The sequence below is a fragment of the Sphaerodactylus townsendi genome, linkage group LG15 (genome assembly GCF_021028975.2).
Source record: "Sphaerodactylus townsendi isolate TG3544 linkage group LG15, MPM_Stown_v2.3, whole genome shotgun sequence".
Classification (NCBI taxonomy): domain Eukaryota; kingdom Metazoa; phylum Chordata; class Lepidosauria; order Squamata; family Sphaerodactylidae; genus Sphaerodactylus; species Sphaerodactylus townsendi.
In genome coordinates, this window is record NC_059439.1 from 17508781 (window position 1) to 17529611 (window position 20831).

The 20831-nt window shown below is 44.9% G+C and overlaps 1 protein-coding gene across 1 annotated transcript in view; it reads right to left on the bottom strand.

Annotated features, from left to right (window-relative positions):
• MPP3 (MAGUK p55 scaffold protein 3) overlaps window positions 1-20831 on the bottom strand; it is a 97424-nt gene that overhangs the window by 18208 nt on the left and 58385 nt on the right. The window contains exons 13-15 of the mRNA XM_048516449.1: window positions 19204-19245; window positions 16998-17162; window positions 11849-11929 (exon numbers count right to left, since the gene is read on the bottom strand). Of these exons, the coding sequence (XP_048372406.1) occupies window positions 11849-11929; window positions 16998-17162; window positions 19204-19245 (288 nt within the window). The remainder of the gene's footprint in view (window positions 1-11848; window positions 11930-16997; window positions 17163-19203; window positions 19246-20831) is intronic.

The following is a 20831-nucleotide window of genomic DNA, read 5'->3' on the forward strand; positions in this document are numbered from 1 at the left end:
TTTGGAAGAGACTGATAACAGGATTAGGAAAAATAATTTAAGAATTGAACATTTTGAGAGGAAAACAAAAAGGAGAAGTGTTGGGAAATCTTTGGAAGAGATTTAATAGGCTGTACTGGTTGAAATCCAAATACAGAAATTAAAATGAACTCTGAACAACAAAAAGCACAAGGCGAGGGATTTTCTGGAAGGAGGTAAAGTTAAATAGAAACAGGTAAGAAATGGTTCCTTTTCTTGATGGATCAACTATCACCTCAGAGAGACAGGAGCTCGACTGTTTAACCAAGATAAAACCAAGAGCAACGTCCATATAAATGGGGCTTACCTTTTTAGACTAATGACAGAAAGAAAGATTGTAATAATCAGGTTAGCAGAGAATGGAAAGGAAATTAACAAAAACCTGATTCAGGTTAAACAAGAGACGGCGATACTGAATGAAACAGCAGAAATTAATCAGAACCTGGGAAAAAACAAAGCTCTGCAAAATGAAACGGAATACTGGCAGGAAGGACGGGGGAATTAGAAGATTAGGGAATCAGAGGTAAAAGGATGGCAGAACTGATTTCTAACCATTCAATTATAAGATCATATCTACTGTAGCTGGAGGAGCAGAACAAAAGCATTCCCCCTTCTCATTTCCTTTCTTAAGAATATTTTCGCTCTTGCTTTCCCGAGCACAAATAAAAATGGATAATACAACGAGGCCGCCGACGTTGGATGTAACTGGATTAGTCAACCCATTTAATAAAAATGCCAAGGTTATTTTTAAAAAGGATAACGCCAGCATCCTTTCCATACAGGAAACGTACATGAGAGGCTTAGAGAATAAACACTCGTAAGGATTCATATAGATGGGAGAATGGTTGGTGGACTAAAATCAAAAGGGTACTTTGTAAAACACAAAGCACTTGTATAAAAAGTATGTAACTTACACAGGACACAGAGGGAAAATATGTACAAACAAGATGGGGGGGCTGCAATTAATTGTAGAATGGGGTTTAGAAACAATATCTGTCCTTCCCAGATGTTCTAAGCTTTCAAGGGCTCAAACAAACCACATTTCTCCTCCCCTCCAATGGGCTCAGAGTTGCTTTAAAAGTTCTGTCCCTTCTGGAGTATATTTTGTCCGCCTCAGGATTTTTTGTCAGCTACATTGAATGTGATGAAATGAGCTGTGGTCCAAAAAAGCACATATTGGAATACATGTTAGTTAGCTTTTAAGATGCCACAAGACTCTTGCTTATGCTTGCTACAATAGCTGGATATGGATCTTCATAGAATCAGAGAGTTGGAAGAGACCACCAGGGCCATCAAGTCCAACCCCCTGTAATGCAAGAACTCACAATCAAAGCATTCCCGACATGTGTTCATCCAGCCTCTGTTTAAAAACCTCCGAAGAAGGAGATTCCACAACTCTCTGGGGCAGTGAATTCTACTGTCGAACAGCCCTGACAGTCAGGGCTCCACCCCCACCCCCAAAGATCGCGGCAATCAATGAATTAAAATCTTCCGGTGGTCCCTGGCCTGAAAGAGACCTGTGTGGCTTCAAGCAGGACCTTTTTTGGTCTTGGCCCCCATCTGGTGGAACATGCTGTCCAGTGAGACTAGGGCCCCTTCCGCACACGCAAAATAATGCGTTTTCAAACCACTTTCACAACTGTTTGCAAGTGGATTTTGCTATTCCGCACAGCTTCAAAGAGCACTGAAAGCAGTTTGAAAGTGCATTATTCTGCATGTGCGGAATGAGACCAGGGCCCTGCAGGATCTGATGCAGTTCTACAGAGCCTGTAAGATAGAGCTGTTCCACCAGGCAAATGGTTGAGGGGCTTCAGTTACCATCCTGGCCTCCATCCTACCATCTGATCCACCCACTTTTCCCCTTAGCGATGGGCTCTATATATCACCGTTGTGACCCCATTAGGAAAGCTGTTGAAATTGTTTAAAGTTGTTAGGGTTTGATACTGTGTTTTATTGTAAAATGGAATTTTAAATGATGGTAGCCACTCCAAACTTATTTAGGACACAATCCTATATATTCTAACCTGGAGAAAGTCCTATTGAACTTAACGGGATTTGCTTGACTTTCAAATAAAGCCAGCATGGTGAAGTGATTAAGGCAGGGGTCTTCAAACTATGGCCCTCCAGATGTTCATAGACTACAATTCCCATGAGCCCTACCACTTGGCCATGCTGGCAGGGGCTGATGGGAATTGTAGTCCATGAACATCTGGAGGGCCATAGTTTGAAGACCCCCGGGGTTAAGGTGTCAGACTAGAACCTGCAAACCCAAGGTTCAAATCCCCATTCATGCCATTGCAACTTGTTGGGTGAGCTTGAAGAAGAAGAAGAATTTGGATTTATACCCCACCTTTCTCCCCTGTAAGAAGACTCTAGACAGTTTACAAACTCCTTCTCCTTCCTCTCCACACAACAGACAACTTCTGAGGGAGGTGAGGCTCAGAGAGTTCTGAATGAAATAGTCCAAGATCACTTAGCAGGAATGTAGGAGAATGGGGCAACAAATCTGGTTTACCAGATAAGTGCCACTCATGTGGAGGAGTGGGGAATCACACCACTCCCGTGGAGGAGCAGGAAATCATGCCACTCATGTGGAGCCGTGGGTTCTCTGGATTAGAGTCCACCTAATGACTATACCAGGGGTCTGCAACCTGCGGCTCTCCAGATGTTCATGGACCACAATTCCCATCAGCCCGTGCCACCATGGCCAATTGGCCATGGTGGCCGGGGCTGATGGGAATTGTAGTCCATGAACATCTGGAGAGCCGCAGGTTGCAGACCCCTGGACTATACCATGCTGGCTTGGGCCAGTCTCACACTCTCAGTCCTGTCCCTGGCTAGTTTTTGGACAGGAGACCTCCAAAGAATACTAGGGTTGTGACATGGAAGCAGGCAATGGCAAGCCAACTCTGAACATCTTTTGCCTTGAATACCCTACGGGTTGCCATAGATCAGCTGTGACTTGACAGTGGGGGTGGGGGAACCCCTGTTTAGGATTGTTCCTTTGGGTCCTCTTTAAGAATGTGCAGACTTTCCCTATGTGCCAAAGCAGTATTTCAATCAGGCACACCCCAACCATCATCACACAGAGGTTAGCACTGTTCTTGAAAAATTCCAAGGTACTGCGTAGGCCAGTCCAATGATAACAACAAACCTAATCTTAACCTACTGCATCTGTGTATGGTTCTCCAGTTGCACAGTGGCAGATAGGAAGGCGCTCCAAAGGGTGATCACTACTGAACAGAGGATTATCGGCTGCCCTCTCCCTCCTTGGAAGAACTCTACAATTCCCGAAGCCTAAAAAAGCTCAAAATATTCTGAGAGATCCGTCTCATCCAGCACACTCTCTTTTTGAACTGTTACCATCCGGCAGACGATACAGGTCTATCAAAACTAGGACAAAGAGGCTTAGAGACACTAGAGCTGTGGCTATGCTAAACTCTGCGGCTTTATGTTGATGTGTTTGGGGCTGTGTAGGGATGGGTGGAGGAAGGGGAAAGTGAGGATGGGGTATGAGTCTGAAATTGTGTGCATCGAGGAATGCTGCTGTAAATTTCGTTGTGCGTGCGCAATGACAATTAAAAAGTGCTTATGCTTATGCTTAATTTACTTTTGAGGCCTAGTTTTACATTTTTATCTTTAGAATGGTTGATCTTTTTTCTTTTTTGCCTAGATCTTATTCGCTGCTCTTTTGTCACATGCTGGTTGGGTTTCTCATTTTTCATTGTTTTGTGCTACTATTATTATTGCTAGGCTCTAGTACATTTGGTGTTATTAAACTGTGTCCATCATCTGGTAGAAGGGTGGGATAGAAATGTAGCAATGCATAGTATTCGCACCAACAGTTTCTCTATAAATTTTACCTTGAAATAATTTCTCCCCATTTTTTAATACTATAGACATTGGTGATGAGGCACTAGTATCCACCACATAAATACTGGTACATGGCAGACACTTAAAAGACAAATGTGATATGAATTACAGTTTTACATACACCTACAGTCTCCTGTTAAATTCATCCCCAGACACACATCAACAGCTCTGTAGGCGAAGATGACACATTGTCAAAAACTCCCTGCTACCTCCCTGCTATTTCTTTCTCCATCAGCCCTTTAGTTTTCAAAGCCCCCCACCCCCATTGCTCAATACAGAACACAATCTTCATTGTATTGTCGAAGGCTTTCACAGTCGGAATCACTGGGGTGCTGTGTGGTTTCCGGGCTGTATGGCCGTGCTAGAACATGGCCACACAGCCTGGAAACCACACAGCACCACAATCTTCATTGTTGCAGGGAGTATACCCTATAGACTTCTATGGCTCCCTGGAGTTGTCCCAGGTCCTGTAGTAGACTGATCTAACCAATTCCCTGCTGTTGCACAATTACCCCATCAACTTCTATGGTTACCTGGGAGCTGTCCCAGGTGCTGTAGAAGACTGACCTAACCAATACCCTGCTGTTGTAGTTACCCTATCAATTTCTATGGCTCCCTGAAAGCTGTCCCAGGTCCTGTAGCACACTGATCTAACCAATTCCCTGCAGTCGCACAGTTACCCCATCAACTTCTACGGCTACCTGGGAGCTGTCCCGTGTCCTATAGCACACCAGTCTAATTAATTCCCTGCTCTTGCACAGTTACCGTATCAACTTCTATGATCCCTAGGAGCTGCCCCGGGTTCTGTAGCGTACCAGTATCTTCTGATGTACTTTCTTACCAACTGTTCTCTGCTCCTGAGAATCTAGTGCAGAATTTTGATATATATTTTTCAGTGCACAGAGTAACACAGCCCTCCCCCCCCACCCAAGCACAGCTCATTAATTCTAACCTTTTCTTTATGCCATGGAAGTCTTGCCTTCAGCAACCATGTCTTCTTTCCCCTGTGCCTTTACTAAAGTCAGAAAAAATATTTGGCCTGATACCGCTAGCGTTTACATAATCTCCTCACTAATTCCTCCCCAAAACTGGTTCTCTGTTTCTGTAAACAAATTCTATGTTTGATAACTATATTTCAATTATTCATCAGCTATCCTTTTGACAAGCATTCTTGCTCATATTCAATTATATCATGTTCAAAATTGCCTCGTGTCGCTTGTACTGTTATTTTTATTGATTTATTTTTTTCATATTTGCACCCCGCCCTACCCCCCAAAGGGCTCAGGGTGGCTGACAATGGCATAAAGCCTAAAATCATACATAAAATTAATTTTAAAAAACCTAAAAATAACAATAAACAACATGAAATCATAAAACCGTTTAAAACAATTCAACTAAAAACCCCAAATGGCGAGACATATTGTTTCTCCCACCATTCCCCAATTATCACTATTCCCCGGTGCTTGGGCCGCAGCTGAAAACCAGATTTCCTTTTCTTTCTTTCTAATGCAGCCGGACCAAAACAAGTTCCCCACTGAAATGATGCTTTTTTTCCCTCTGTCATCTCCCCAGCATCGTTGCTGCCAATCTTTTCCAGATGGACTCTGAAACCAGAAATGTTATAAAGGAGGGTTTCCAGCAGGCAGATGGATAGAGGGAATTAAAAAATTGGAAGTAGCTCTGTCAAAAGGATAAGGTAGGAATAAGGTACAAAAATAGGAGAAGAGTCCTCAGACTGTGCCCTCTTCCTATAACCCTTTGACAGAGTAATTGTTTCCCTTGAGTTGTTCTTCCAACGTTGTGCCTTCTCTCTTCTCCCTTGCCTGCGTGAAACCTGCTCACTGCAGCAGCTAAGAGAGGAAAGTGGATGTTGGAACAAAAAGAGAAAGAAAGCACAAGTCTCTGTGCAGCTGCAGATTGTAATTAGTTCATTATAATAATTCTTCCCCATCTTACCATTACCATTTTTAAAGTGCTGAAATATTACGCATCAGAGCACAGTAAAACGCAACAAATATCACATTCCATTGAACCTTGAATGAAGCAGCAATCAGATTACAACTAAAAGCTAGCTTAAAAACAGCAGCAGCAGTCAAGTCATAGTAAACATCCGCAAAGGGTGATGGAATGGTAGCAGTTGTTCGAAAGCAACCACCATCACGGGATCATGAACAGCCACCATAAAACCAGCCATTGGTTGGCTAATGGAAAACAAACACCTTTTCACCTGACAGTGGAAGGACAGTAACAATTGCACCAGATCAAAATACATTTGTAGGCTATTCCAAAAGCATAGCACCACCCTTTTCAAGAAGGTCTGTTTCCAGTGACTACCCACTTTCATTCTGTAGGTGGAGAGAGACCTGCAGTGCAAAATGTCCAGTAAAGACCTTAAAACACAAGCAGAGATGGATGAGAGCAGGCAGTAGCAGTAGCTTGGTGTAGTGGTTAAGAGCAGGTGGATTCTAATCTGGAGAACCGGGTTTGATTCCCCACTCCTCCACCTGAGTGGCAGAGGCTTATCTGGTGAACCAGACGAGTTTCTGCACTCCTACATTCCTGCTGGGTGACCGTGGGCTAGTCACAGTGCTTCGGAACTCTCTCAGCCCCACCTACCTCACAAGGTGTCTGTTGTGGAAAGGGAAAGGAGATTGTAAGCCCCTTTGAGTCTCCTTACAGGAGAGAAAGGTGGGGTATAAATCCAAACTCCTCCTTCTCTTTTTCTCCTCCTCCTCTCCTCCTTCTTCTTCCCAGCTATTATGGTAACTTTTCTTTTGCATTGTTTCTAATTTTGACAATGAGTAGCCGTGCAGCAATAGATACCACCTAAAGAAGTGAACTTTGACTTATGAAAGCTCCTACCCTGCCAGAAATGTTGTTGTTCTTGAATGTGTTGCTAGATTATTTCTTACTCTTTTCCATTTCCTGATTTTTGTGATTTTAGTTCTATTGCATGTTTATGGGAGGGCCCGTTCCATTTGACTGCATTTTTTTTACATTGCGAAATCACCTTACAGCCTCAACAATTAAAGGTGGGCTGTAAATAAAAGAAGTGCTCCAGGGTAAGCCATTCAAGAGTTATATACTCCTGTAGGAAGAAAATCTTCTGATTTGCCATCTGCAGCCCTTCCTTAAAACTAAATAGCTTATCTGCGGTCTACAATGTGCTACTTTTTTTGGTGCTCGTCCTCTCCAAGTCTAGCGTTCCTTAGAAGCTCGTGTTCTTCAGTTATATTTACTGCGGGTTGCTAAGAGTGAAAAAGTGTCATTTTTTTTGGTGCTGAGAGCCCATCTGGGCCAATGCATAGTTGTTAGTTTTGTACAAAGCTGTTGAGCGGCTCAGATTTAGAAGGAACGAAGGCTGAGGCCAGAACTGGAGTTGGCGTGCCTCCAGGGCGTCTTTATAGGGTTTGTGAGAATTGCTGCCCCAGTATCTGCTCGACACGCAGAAGGTTCGGTCCCTGATGTCTGCAGTTGAGGGAGGTGACGTCGAAGTGATCTGTCTGAGCCCCTGGAAAGTAGCTGCCAATCTGAGTGGACAGCGTTGGCCTTGTTAGACCAAGGGTCTGGTGTAGTGTGTGTTTGTGTGCGCGTATATTTGGTTTATTCCCTGCTCTTTACAGTAGTCTCAGGGTGGGTTATAGTAAAAAGCATGATAAAATCCTATTCAGAAACCACTATAAAAACAATCATAAAACCATAGAGCAGGTCAAGTTCTGAAGCTTCTACCCCAAACTCCCCCAAAGGTGGGTGGCATTTGCAGGACACCTTGAGGCCACCCCCTCGATCCTAATAAGGGGAATTAGCTGAACGCCCAGTTGAAGAAGCTAGTCTCCTCTATCTTAGTTTGTATCCTTTCTGTAGAACCATGCAAGATGCTCCTCCTACCTCAGAAGAATAATAAACCATTGCTCAGGTACTGAACAAGAAACCCAATACATAATGAATCATAGTGAGCGAGCCAGTGTAGTATAGTGGTCAGAGTCAGACCTAACTACATGATACCTTGTTCCCAGGCCTGTCCCTAGGTCTGCCATGGAGACTATCAAGCAGGCATGAAGAAGAAGAAGAAGAAGAAGAAGAAGAAGAAGAAGAAGAAGAAGGAGGAGGAGGAGGAGGAGGAGGAGGAGGAGGAGGAGGAGGAGGAGGAGGAATGGGAGGAGGAGGAGGAATGGGAGGAGGAGGAGGAATGGGAGGAGGAGGAGGAGGAAGAGGAGGCAGAAGAGGAAGAGGAAGAAGAAGAAGAAGAAGAGGAGGAGGGGGAGGATTTATATTCCCCTTTATCTCCTGTAAGAAGACTCAAAGGGGCTTTCTCTCCTTTCCTTTCCCCACCCTTTCCCCCTCACAACAAACACCCTGTGAGGTGGGTGGGGCTGAGAGAGCTCAGAAGAACTGTGACTAGCCCAAGGTCACCCAGCTGGCGGAGTGTACAGGCTAATCTGAATTCCCCAGATAAGCCTCCACAGCTCAAGCGGCAGAGCAGGGAATCAAACCCGGCTCTCCAGATTAGAACCCACCTGCTCTTAACCACTACACCATGCTGGCTCTCACTATACCACTATATCACACCTCTATATCACTCTAACCATGATATCGCACCTCCTTTCCAGTGGAAACTTGAATGGGAAGTGTGACATTGCCAACCCAGAAATGAATTCGTTCAGACTATGCTATTAAATCTTACTAGTCCTATGCACCATTTATATAATAAATTATATCGAGACCCTGACAGAGGTGCAAATTGCAACACATCTTAATAGAGGGACGTCTCTTTTTCTCACATCTTATCTGTCATTTTCACACCCAGCTCTTGGCTCCACTTTAATTTAACTCCTATGTCATCTTTTTTTCTTTTTCTCGCTTCCTTTGGACACTAAATTGCAGACACAGTTGATTAAAAAGTCCTTCTTTCCTCCTGAGAACCCCTGGAAATGTCGTTTTAGGGAGAGCAAGACAGCGTCCAGAATCGCCACGGAGAAAACTCAGACCGCAAGCAAAACCAACTGCCATGGTTCTCTCTCACTAGGAAGGTATAGAGAGGAGATGTTCATGGACTATGATTCTCATGAGCTCTGCCAAATGACCATGCTGTCAGGGGTTAATGCGAATCATAGTCCATGAATATCTGCAGGGCCATAGGTCGGTATAGAGATTCCCTGTGAGGCACAGGGAAAGGGGGCTCAAGGTTCCCACCTCTGTGTTTATTCCCCATTCTGAAACCCTCCAGACAACTAACATTTTCCCTGCTGGGACCAATGTGTGCAGCAGCAAATTACATGTAAGTTTTCCCCAGTGGGACTGACAGCAGCTTCACACAGCATACCACAGTCCTGACTTGAGCTTGGACCTCGCATGCCTGGGAATTAAGTTTTGCCAACAACTGTCAATATAGTTGGAACCAGTGTGGTGTACTGGTTGAGAGGAGGTGCACTCTAATCTGGAGAACCAGGTTTGATTCCCTGCTCCGCCGCTTGAGCTGTGGAGGCTTATCTGGGGAATTCAGATTAGCCTGTACACTCCGCCAGCTGGGTGACCTTGGGCTAGTCACAGTTCTTCTGAGCTCTCTCAGCCCCACCCACCTCACAGAGTGTTTGTTGTGAGGGGGGAAGGGAAAGGAGATTGTAAGCCCCTTCAAGTCTCTTACAGGAGAGAAAGGGAAGATATAAACACAACTCTTCCTCCTCCTCTTCCTCCTCCTCTTCCTCCTCTTCTTCTTATTCTTCTAGCTCCTGAATTGCACACTAGGCCCAAGCTAGCATTTTATGAAAGACCCGGGGATAAGAGAAATAAAATAGGTACTTCAATATCTGTACTAACAATGGCCGGAATTGATTTTCTAGCGAGTGCAAGAGCAGAGGAGTCAATAGAAATCAAATTTGGTGATGGTTGTTGGTTGGAGGTTCTCATGGTGTGCCTCGGAGATCAAAACTCCATCGTTCCACATTGTAGAAGGTTTAGGTGGTGTGCTTCTTAGCCTAATTACATTCCCTGTCTCCTCCAAGAACTTTAGGGTGTCTTATACACAGTTGTCTCATTTTATCTTGAAAGTTTGGTTGAGAAATGAGTTACTCGAGGCTGTGCAGTTGGCTTTATGTCTCAGTGGGTATTTGAATGCAGGTCTCCCTCATTCCACACTAACATTTTTGTCAACTGGATCCCATTGGCTTGAAGGTTTTGTTTTCTCTCCTCTTTTCAGATGTAGTGGAATAAAAAGGGAAAGGAGTTTGTAAGCCCATTTCAGTCACCTTACAGGAGAGAAAGGGGGGATATAAATCCAACGCTTCTTCTTCTGAGTCCACTTATTGAGTCTCAGTCCAGGACCTAACAATCTTAGACAGCTCTGATGAGTGGTGGAGTCAGATTACTGAAATGAAGTTTGAGGTAGATATTCTTATACTCCCTTGCCAATTCTCACCAGTCTGACAGGAACAGCAAGGCCTTGCCTGGGCTTAGACAGATATTTGACTACTAAATACTATTTCCATGCCAACACTCTCTGATTAAAAATCACTGTTTGCCGCGCAGGCTCTGAACAGTGTGCTAAGAATTACAGCAGCGAGACCAAGGAGAATCCCACAGGAGGGCAGGCAATCCCCGCCTCCTCTTGGCATGAGAAGCATCCCTTTCCCTGATCAGGTGCATCTCTAACCCTCCAAGGTAGAACACACCATCTGTATTTGGGCTCCCCAGCGGATCAAAGGCCCATCTGTGCAGCTCTCAAATCATCAGAAACGGGGAGCCGAACTAGGCACTGTGACTGGATGATGTCTGGCGCACGCATGCATGCACATGATTTATGATGCCCTGGGACATTTCTTGATTTCTTCAGCACGTTGCCATGCATATATATTTAACGCGGCGCATGATTGCTATCTCACACTGTGAACAGCCGAGGGATCAGCCCCGACCAACGCAGCTGCATCTGAAAACACCTCCAGCCTCTGTTCCCAATGGCCGTGTGGCGAACCAGATGTGAAGGTAAATAACACGACAACAGGAACTTTGGAACGTCGACTTGTGCCACGGTGGAGGCTGCCGGTTGTTTTCGGCCTGTGATTTCACTAGCTTCTGGTAGTTCTTTTCTGATGTCTGGGCGTGACCACACGGGGTATTCCATACCCCTCGTTTCAACAACCCAGGAATGGAACATTTCTCCAATTTCATACGCAGAGTGATCTCAAGGGCTTGGTTAAAGAAGAGACCAAGACTCTGGCCCCTTCCACACATGCAGAATAATCCACTTTCAATCCACTTTCACAATTGTTTATAAAAGTGGATTTTGCTATTCCGCACAGTAAAATCCATCTTCAAAGGGCATGGAAAGTGGATCGAAAGTGCATTATTCTGCATGTGGGGAAGGGGCCTCAGTCTGCAAATAGGAGAATGAAGAGCAGCAGGAATAAGCAGTGGAGTCGCCCTTTGCCTCCTAACCTCATTGTTCTTTGGTGGCTTTCATTGGGCACCCAACCAGGAGGATGGCAAAGTGAGCCACTGTGCCCAGGCTGACGGTGATGATAAACTAGCCTCAAGCTCCTGATTCACCTTTAATATAATACTCCAAGAGGTAGTGCCTGTAATGTGAAATTAGTGCATGCAAACCAATCTATCACCCAAAATACATAACTATCCCTAATAAAAGCAACTTCCTGTGCTGTTCTATGTTAGCATTGCAATCCCTTTGTAAAAATGCCCCACTGAACATTTCTGTGTGACACGCTGTGCCTTTGCCACTTGCTCTACCTTGATGGTTCTTTGCCAATGGCTCCTGCCTGAATCTCTCGATATTTGCTCCATCTCCTGACTACCTGTCAGAGCCTGCCAACCCTACGCTTCTCAAGTTGCACACAACAAACCATCAAGAGCTGTCAGGCTGCCAATAAATGATTCCAGTGCTATGGAAGGGAACGGCAAGTGGGGGGGCGGGAAGAGGAAGAAAGTACTTAGGAATGGTACTTACGTGGCACGGCAACCCCATACTCCTGTGGGTTCTCTGCCACAACTTTCTGCTTGAGCTCATTTAATCGGGACCCCAAAGAACCTGTCAGATAGAGGCAAAACAGGTTGGAATTGTCAGCCTTGTTTGCATGCAGCAGCAGCACAAGCAGCAGGGAATTCTGGGAATCTGAACAAACATTCTAAAGGTGACAGTTAAAAAACGTTGATAGTTCTTCTGTTTCCTGACGGACTGAGAGAAAAGATGTTCTCTGTGTACAGCTAACCAATGCTATGTAAAATTGCCTTTGACTAAGATACTGTATAAAATTCCTATCACAACCAAAATTCTAACAAACGATGAACCGTGAATGTAACGATGCATATGTGATACTTTGTTGATATTTATATACTGTTTACTACTCCCATAATCCTTAGGGGCAGTTATAATAGAATAGAATAGAATAGAATAGAATAGAATAGAATAGAATAGAATAGAATAGAATAGAATAGAATCTTTATTGGCCAAGTGTGATTGGACACACAAGGAATTTGTCTCCAGTGCATATGCTCTCAGTGTACATAAAAGAAAAATACATTTGTCAAGAATCATAAGGTACAGCACTTAATGATTGTCATATAGGTCTAGTAAGCAATCAGGAAACAATCAGTAGTAATGAAAACATAAAATGTAAAATCATAAAATAAAATAAAATGTCAGCACAGGCTATAGTCATACAGTCATAAGTGGGAGGAGATGGGTAATAGGAATGTTAAGAAAAAAGTAGTGCAGTAATTATATAATAAGTATATAATAAATAGTTTAACATTGCTCCAGAGAATTATTTGTTTAACAGAGTGATGGCGTTAGGGAAAAAACTGTTCTTATGTCTAGTTGTCTTGGTGTGCAGTGCTCTGTAGCGACGTTTAGAGGGTAAGAGTTGAAACAGTTTATGTCCAGGATGCGAGGGGTCAGTAAATATTTTCACAGCCCTTTTTTTGACCCGTGCAGTATACAGGTCCTCAATGGAAGGCAGGTTAGCAGCAATTGTTTTTTCTGCAGTTCTGATTATTCTCTGAAGTCTGTGTCGATCTTGTTGGGTTATAAGGGCTATAACATCCCTCTATTAGAATAGATGTGGACCCACATCAGAGAAATGGGCAGAAAACATCTAATGGCTAATGCGGGCTGACATAATACATTAAGCCCATCACCCCCATCCACACCTTCAATGGAATACATTGCTATACATTACGAGTCCCCCATTACACTATAACAATCTCATCAATATTGATGACAGGTTTTTCCTATAAGAGATTTTCCCATAAATGGAAATACTAATATCCTCTAACAAATACCTATCCTTTAATATAGAAAACCACCAGACATTTTCCCAGGGGACATTTCACTCAGCTGCCTAATGAGTCTTTTATCAAGGCGAAAGACACGAGCTAGCATTTCCTATTAAAAACAAGAATTGACAGAACATACTGTTTTCACGAAGACACTCAGCAATTGCTCTCAGGCAAACGAAGCCTCATGCAGCAACTCTTAGCTACATTTTTTTCGACAAAGCAGGAAAGTAGCACCTTTGTGGTAGTAGATGCTGTAGCTGCTCTCTGTCAGAGATTGTATCTAGTCAATTGAGATGCATGCCTAACTCAATGTAATTGCTACAAGATATATGCAACCAGCCTAATATGTTACCACTGCAGTACTGAGACATTCTTTCCTTGACCTTTGCTTTACGGCTTCACATGCATAGTAGATAACTAGGCTTACTCCTGACCCTTTTGGTCTCATCGGAAACGGAATGTTTCCGTTGTCCTATGGGGGCAGGAGGCCAGGTGGCTTTATCTCTATTTATTGCTGACCTTGGGGGCCTCAGCTCCAAAATAACTCTTTTCCACATTCTTTGGGAAAACGGGAGGGGGGATCAACCTCTGAATAAAGGGGATAGCAGAAGCCAGGTTCGCCAGAACCGGCTTTATCAAGCTGGGCGCTTTGATGCCGATCAATAAACCCTGCTGATCAACAATACATAATTTGTCTATTGCTTCAAGGTTCAAGACTCTGGAGGAGGGAAGGAGGGGGAGGGGTGGCATGCAAGGGAGGGGAGGGAGGGAGAGGGGGCTTGGCATCTGGACATGGCCCACCCACCCTAGTGGAGGAAGGGGGAGGGGAGGGAGGCGTGGCATGCAAGGGGAGGGGAGGGAGGGAGTAAGGAATGGCATGCAAGGGAGGGGGAGGGTTTCAAGACTCTCACCCCAACTTCACCTCTCCCCTTCAACCTTATACCTGTTGGCTGTGCATAGATTTCCTGACCTGGATTGGTAATGTATAACCCTGCCTGATATTTTTCCCCCAAAACCTCATTCGATACTTTATTTTCTTATACTCTGTATGAGTGAATCACTCAAAGATGATTGCAGCAATTTTTATTACTTTGCTGAGGCTCAATAAAAAAACTCTGTTGTCAAAACAGTTCTCATCAAGTCTAAAGTCCTTTAAAAGGATCCAGTTATCCTTTGGTGGGTAGATTTTGCTGTTACCCACCTGTTGCATACATTAAAATCCCCCACAATAATTACTTGGCTTCAGACCACTAATTTGGGTAACAAGTGGACAGAGTACATGGATGCCCTGCAGCAACAGGAAGGGAGGAAATATATGCCTGTAATAGACCCTCCTCATTTTACTCTAATATCTCCACCAGCGACGGAGTGGGGGTGGGTGGACTTAGAACACGACGAAAGGAATGAGTTGCACAATGGTGTCTGGTCCTTCCCATCTCTGTGGCCCCTTCCGCACATGCAGAACAAGGCACTTTCAATCCACTTTCACAATTGTTTGCGAGTGGATTTTGCTATTCCGCACAGTAAAATCCAGCTGCAAAATGCATTGGAAGTGGATTAAAAGCGCATCATTCTGCATGGACGGAAGGGGCCTGTGCTTTGCCTTCACGTCGGAGACAAAGTCTTCAGACCTCTTCATACCGCCCATAATGTGGACAGCTTATGCCACTCCCCTAGTATGCAGGAAAATGTGGAAGCGCCATTTTTGGAAGCAAGAGTGGAAGCTGTACTGATACTTCCCATTCCTGGGTCTGCAACTTGGCCATGCTGGCAGGGGCTGATGGGATTTGTAGTCCATGAACATCTGGAGAGCCGCAGGTTGCAGACCCCTTCCTCAGACCTCTACACTGTGCAATGATCTTCAGAGATTCTCAGGATGAGGATACTACATTATCAATCATTGCGCTGAATGCCTGGAAAGTCCCTTACGGGAATCACGTCATTTATCCCTGCGACAGATGAAACTTTTGCTAGATGCACCACTCAGAAAAAGACAGGACCATTTTCAATCTGCATACAAGTGACAGTTGTGTACTGTAATAAAATACCTCTTGAGAATAACCTTTTTTAAGGGATCATCTTCCTTCCAGGTAAATATGGTGGTAGCACAAAGACTTTCAATTCCACACAATTTGCTTTCAATTCCACACAAAAGTTTAAACAATCAGAACAAAACAGCTCCTAAAAGAGGAATTATGGCAGTTGAAAGGACAGAAGAATGGGGGAGAATCGTGAAGATATCTGGAACCCCAGTTGTGACTGTGGGTGGAAATGGCGATAACTGGTAATAATTTGACTGGTGTGGAATCTCCCGCAGTGGGGACCAGTGGTGTATTTGCCTGGACCATTAATCTGGTCATATGGGGCAAAATAGTCCCCCCCCCACATGACCAGGAAGACAGCAATGCAGCAGGAAGTCTTGCTGCCTTGTCGTCGTCTTCGGTGCCCTTGACCCCACCCATGTTGTCATTGAGGACACCGCCCCCAGTCCTGCCCCCAAGCCCCACCCCCGTCCTCAGTGCTTATAAAAGCAGCTGACGGGGGGCGGCAGTCACTTCTGCTCTCCCCAGAGGAGAGGGCAGAAGGGACTGCCAGATGCCGGCTGGGAGCTGGGAGGATGGCAACAGCCAGGCTGGGGGGGGGGGCAGAGCCCCGCCTCACCCCCAGGTGCAGCGGGGGTGCCATTTGCCCCTGATATGCCTCTGGTGAGGACTGTCACTCGCATCAAAAGAAGGGCTTTGAAATTTGGGCCCATATATTTTTCAACCAGGGACTGCTTGAAAGCCCATATTCACAAGGGAATTCTTCTCAGGAGCATGTCATATGAACTCTGCATAAATGGATGTGGATACCTTCATAAACTTGGAAAATTAAAGATGAGAGAAATGATGAACCCCTACCCTCACCCCTCCCAAATATCAAATATTTCCCACCTAGAACTTTTTGCTGCTACATGATTACACACACGCACACGCGCGTGCGCGCGCACAAACACACGCACACACACACAGACAGTCATTTGAAACTGGCTCAGACTCTATAACTGGCACCATCTCTGCACTATGAGCAAGACAGACTATGATATCGAGATTGTGGTGACTAACCACCTCCCCCTTCTATCTCTCTCATTCTCTCTCTGAGACCGCTGCAAAGGATGCGGAATAAATCTAAATAAATCGAAGGCTAATTACAAATGGGGTTTCAGGGGGCTCTGGGCATACACTGGGAGTTGAAGCATGTCAGAGCAAGATTTCTTGTCCCAACATGCTTCCTCCCTGCTACACGACGAGAGAGAGAAAACATCAGGGCAAGATTTCGAGTGCGTTTTGGACTGAGAGTGAACTGTTTCAGCACGCGTGAGAAAATCCCTGCACTCCTTCCAAGGAAGTCCACTTGGAATAGAAATACAAATAAGCATTGTTGCACTTGTATTTTATGTATGATTAGAAATATAAGAGGGTAATACATTGAATGCCACTTTAGCAGCATACGTGTGTCTTGTATAATTTTTCCGGTCCGTTTTTTGACAAGATTTCTTGTCCCAATGTTCTTCCTCTTGCCCCGTTGGTGCTTCTCACTTTATCCGTGGAAAGTGAGAGCCCTTCTAGCACGACCTTTCGCACTACAGCAGAGCAAGAGGGTGGGTAATCAGCCTAAATCTCTCTATTCCTCTCTCTCCCTAGACTGTCTCACAGCTCACTGAGGAGACAAAAAAGTTTGGGGATTATCCTTCTTTCTCTGGAGTTTCGAAAGAGATGGATTTGAGCTCCACATCCTCTCATTGTAGAATGTGCCTCCTTCCTGAATGAGTGACTCACCTATCAAAACCACTAGTCTCTTCCGGTCGCCCGGCTGCTGCTGGTATTTGGTGACTTCCTCGTAGGTGAGGAGTTCGGACATCTGAGTCGGCTCAGCTTGCTTGGCTTCGGGCTGGCTGCTCTGCTTCTCCTTTCGGCTCAGCCGGAAGCTCCTTCGCAAGCCAGCTGCAAGGCCCAAAGCGAATGTTATTGTCACCGCACTTCACCCAACATTAACTTGAAGGTTCGCTCAGCAGAGACTGCTCTACCTCAGGAAAATCTGGTAATTCTCAAACCACAGTAAATCAAAAGCCTCCCCTCATCTTTTTTTAATTTATAAAAATGTACCAACTGATGCTCCCAAAAAATACAATAAAATCATAAAACCAGAATAGGAGAACGAAAAAAACCCAACAGCTCATAGTCCCACTGACTAGCCTAAATGCAGGCAGGGTGAATGGGAAGAGTTCCAGAGCACAGACCCCACAGTAGAGAGGCCTCTGGCCTAAACTAGCAACAACATAACATCCTGAAAATTCATTTCCCTTCTTGATTTCAATTAACAGCTGCTGGCATGTTCTTAAAAGAAGAAGAGTTTGGATTTATAACCCACCTTTCTCTCCTGTAAGGAGACTCAAGGTGGCTTACAACCTCCTTTCCCTTCCTCTCTCCACAACAGACACCTTGTGAGGTAGGTGGGGCTGAAAAAGAACTGTGACTAGCCCAAGGTCACCCAGCAGGAATGTAGGAGTGCGGAAACACATCTGGTTCACCAGATAAGCCTCCACCCACTCAGGTGGAGGAGTGGGAGAATCAAACCCGGTTCTCCAGATTAGAATCCACCTGCTCTTAACCACTACACCACGCTGGCCCTCTTACCCTCCAGAGGGCAGCTCCAAGGTGGCTGACATCGTTCCCATCTCCTCTCTTTTATCCTCACAACAACCCTGCAAGGCAGGCTAGACTGAAAGTGTGTGACTGCCCCAAAGTCACCCATTCAGCTTCCAGGGCAGAGTGGGGATTCAAACTTGGATCTCCCAGGTCCTAGTCTGACATTCTAACCACTAGACCACCCCGTTTGCCATGCTAGAAGCAGGCAATGCTGTAGGTTTTCTTATAAGCCATTAGGCAGTAAAATAACATTACAAAAAAACCACAAGCTCTTAGAGCTGGCTGTTGTGTATGTTAGCCAGCCAGAAGAAAAGTTTGGATTTATACCTCCCTGCCCTTTCTCTCCTGTAAGGAGACTCAAAGAGGCTTACAATCTCCTTTGCCTCCCCACACCTCCCCACAACAAACACCCTGTGAGGTGGGTGGGGCTGAGAGAGCTCCAAAGAACTGTGACTAGCCCAAGGGCACCCAGCTGGCATGTGTTGCACAAGTTAATCTGGTTCCCCAGATAAGCCTCCAGAGCTCAAGTGGCAGAGCAAGGAATCAGACCCGGTTCTCCAGATTACAGTGCACCTGCTCTTAACCACGACGCCACTGCTGCTCTCAAGAAATGAAACATACTCCAGCCAAGTGCGTTTGGACTCATATGATTGTTCCAGGATTAGAAATAGGAAGAAGAAGAGAAGAAGAGTTTTGGATTTATATCCTCCGTTTCTCTCCTGCAGGAGACTCAAAGGGGCTTACAATCTCCTTGCCCTTCCCCCCTCACAACAAACACCCTGTGAGGTGGGTGGGGCTGAGAGAGCTCCGAGAAGCTGTGACTAGCCCAAGGTCACCCAGCTGGCGTGTGTGGGAGTGTACAGGCTAATCTGAATTCCCCAGATAAGCCTCCACAGCTCAGGCGGCAGAGCTGGGAATCAAACCCGGTTCCTCCAGATTAGATACACGAGCTCTTAACCTCCTACGCCACTGCTGCTCCTCATCTATAGGCACAGTAATACGCGCTTGCTAAAGCAGTGGACACTGACTCCACGAATACGAGGACACATATGGGAACTCGTTCTGGATTCTCATGGATTGGATTATTTTGTAACAATGAAACTTCAGACTGCTGCGCCTTCCCTTTCTTATTATTCATAGGGAAAGGCTTGTGCTGTCTGTTGGCTGGGCCACGCCTATATGCACTTTACTGATTCACATAAATATTGTACGTGCTTACAGTTGTGCAGTATTATACAGTCAGGGTCTTGTGTTGTGTTGTGAATTCTGTTGAAAAATGCTGTAGGGTGCCCACGACAAAGGCCCGAACAGGATTTTTAAAAGTCCCGTTCCTCACCTATATATTGTCCGTTGAAGTATCCCTCACAATCACAATCTTCTGTTCAAAAAAAGAGGAGAGAGAAAGAAAAGGACGTTAGAATGGAAAAAGTACAGGGAATCAGTAGGGGAGAAGCCTTTCATGTCCCCTCTTCAGTGATTTCAAAGGCCACTTGAGGAGAAAGAACAGTGAAAGGCAGATGTCACAACTGAAAGGAAGATAAAATTCTGTGGAGAAAATGTGTTGAGAGATATTGTTCTCTCTCACACACATACCCTGACTAGCAGTAGCTAGGGCACACAGAGGGGATTTCTTTCCTTTGGAAATGCACTTCAAGCAAGGCTTCTATTTTTATCCACCTTTTAAAATGTATTTACATTATTCATCGCCCACTTGTCTCGCTGAGACCCAAGGCGGATTACACAGTGTAAGTCAATACAATCAACAGGATGGGTTATTCAATAAGCAATGAGACGGGATTTAGAAGACCAAAATCTGGAACCAAGAAAAAAATCTGGAAACTGAGCTGACACAAAGCATGGGCATTGATGTAACGTGTGCTGTGCAGAAATAGCATAGTAGGATCATACTTAAAGCACACTTAAAGGACAAAGCATCAACATTCAGAACAAAGAATCAATAAACAGCCCATATAGAAAAGCACATTTGTATAAAAAACTGTACAACTTAACATTACTGATCATTGACATGTTGACTAACAATCCATAACGTTTCCATTGCCCGAACACTGGCTGTTGTGAGTAATCTTTTAGGAAGTGGCGCACACAAGAATGTCTCATGATCAGTAATAAATACACCTGGGGCCCCTGGGCAATTGTTCTAGTGTACTGGCATAAATCATCAAAAATCTGGTTTGTGCTTGGATTACTGGCAAACATTTTGAGAGCCCTTTAGACCCATAAAAACTGATAACTGAGATAATGCTATAATAATCACTGGGGGTTTTTTTAACTTCTCAAAGCTCTCAGGAAGTGCAGCAGGACAGATGGAGTGCTATAAGGGGCTGACAAAAGAATACGGCACTGATGTATGTGGAAACCTTTAAAAATGCTCACTTTTTTGTCCAGACAGTGCAAAAACACATTTGGACTGCACTCTCCCCACCCCCCACCAAGAGTGGAGAAAAATAGGTTTGGGAACACAGCATATCAAGGATGGGGCATGGACTATTGGACTCCAACATTGTGTGGATACTTAACAGTGGTTCCCAACCTGGGGTACACATCAGAGCATTTGGGGTACATGAAAAAAAGTGCATAATGGATTTGCTAATATGAAGGTAAAATTTGAAGAAAACGGATTGCCAAGGGATACGCGAGTGAAAAAAAGTTGGGAACCACTGCTTTAAATAAACCAAACTCACATGGAAGCCAAGCAAGAAGAAGAAGAAGGAGGAGGAGGAGGAGGAGGAGGAGGAGGAGTTTGGATTTATACCCCACCTTTCTCTCCTTGTAAGGAGACTCAAGGTGGCTTACAAGCTCCTTTCCCTTCCTCTCCCCATAACAGACACCTTGTGGGGTAGGTGGGGCTGAGAGAGTTCCCAAGAACTGTGACTAGCCCGAGGTCACCCAGCAGGAATGTAGGAGTGCAGAAACACATTTGGTTCACCAGATAAGCCTCTGCTA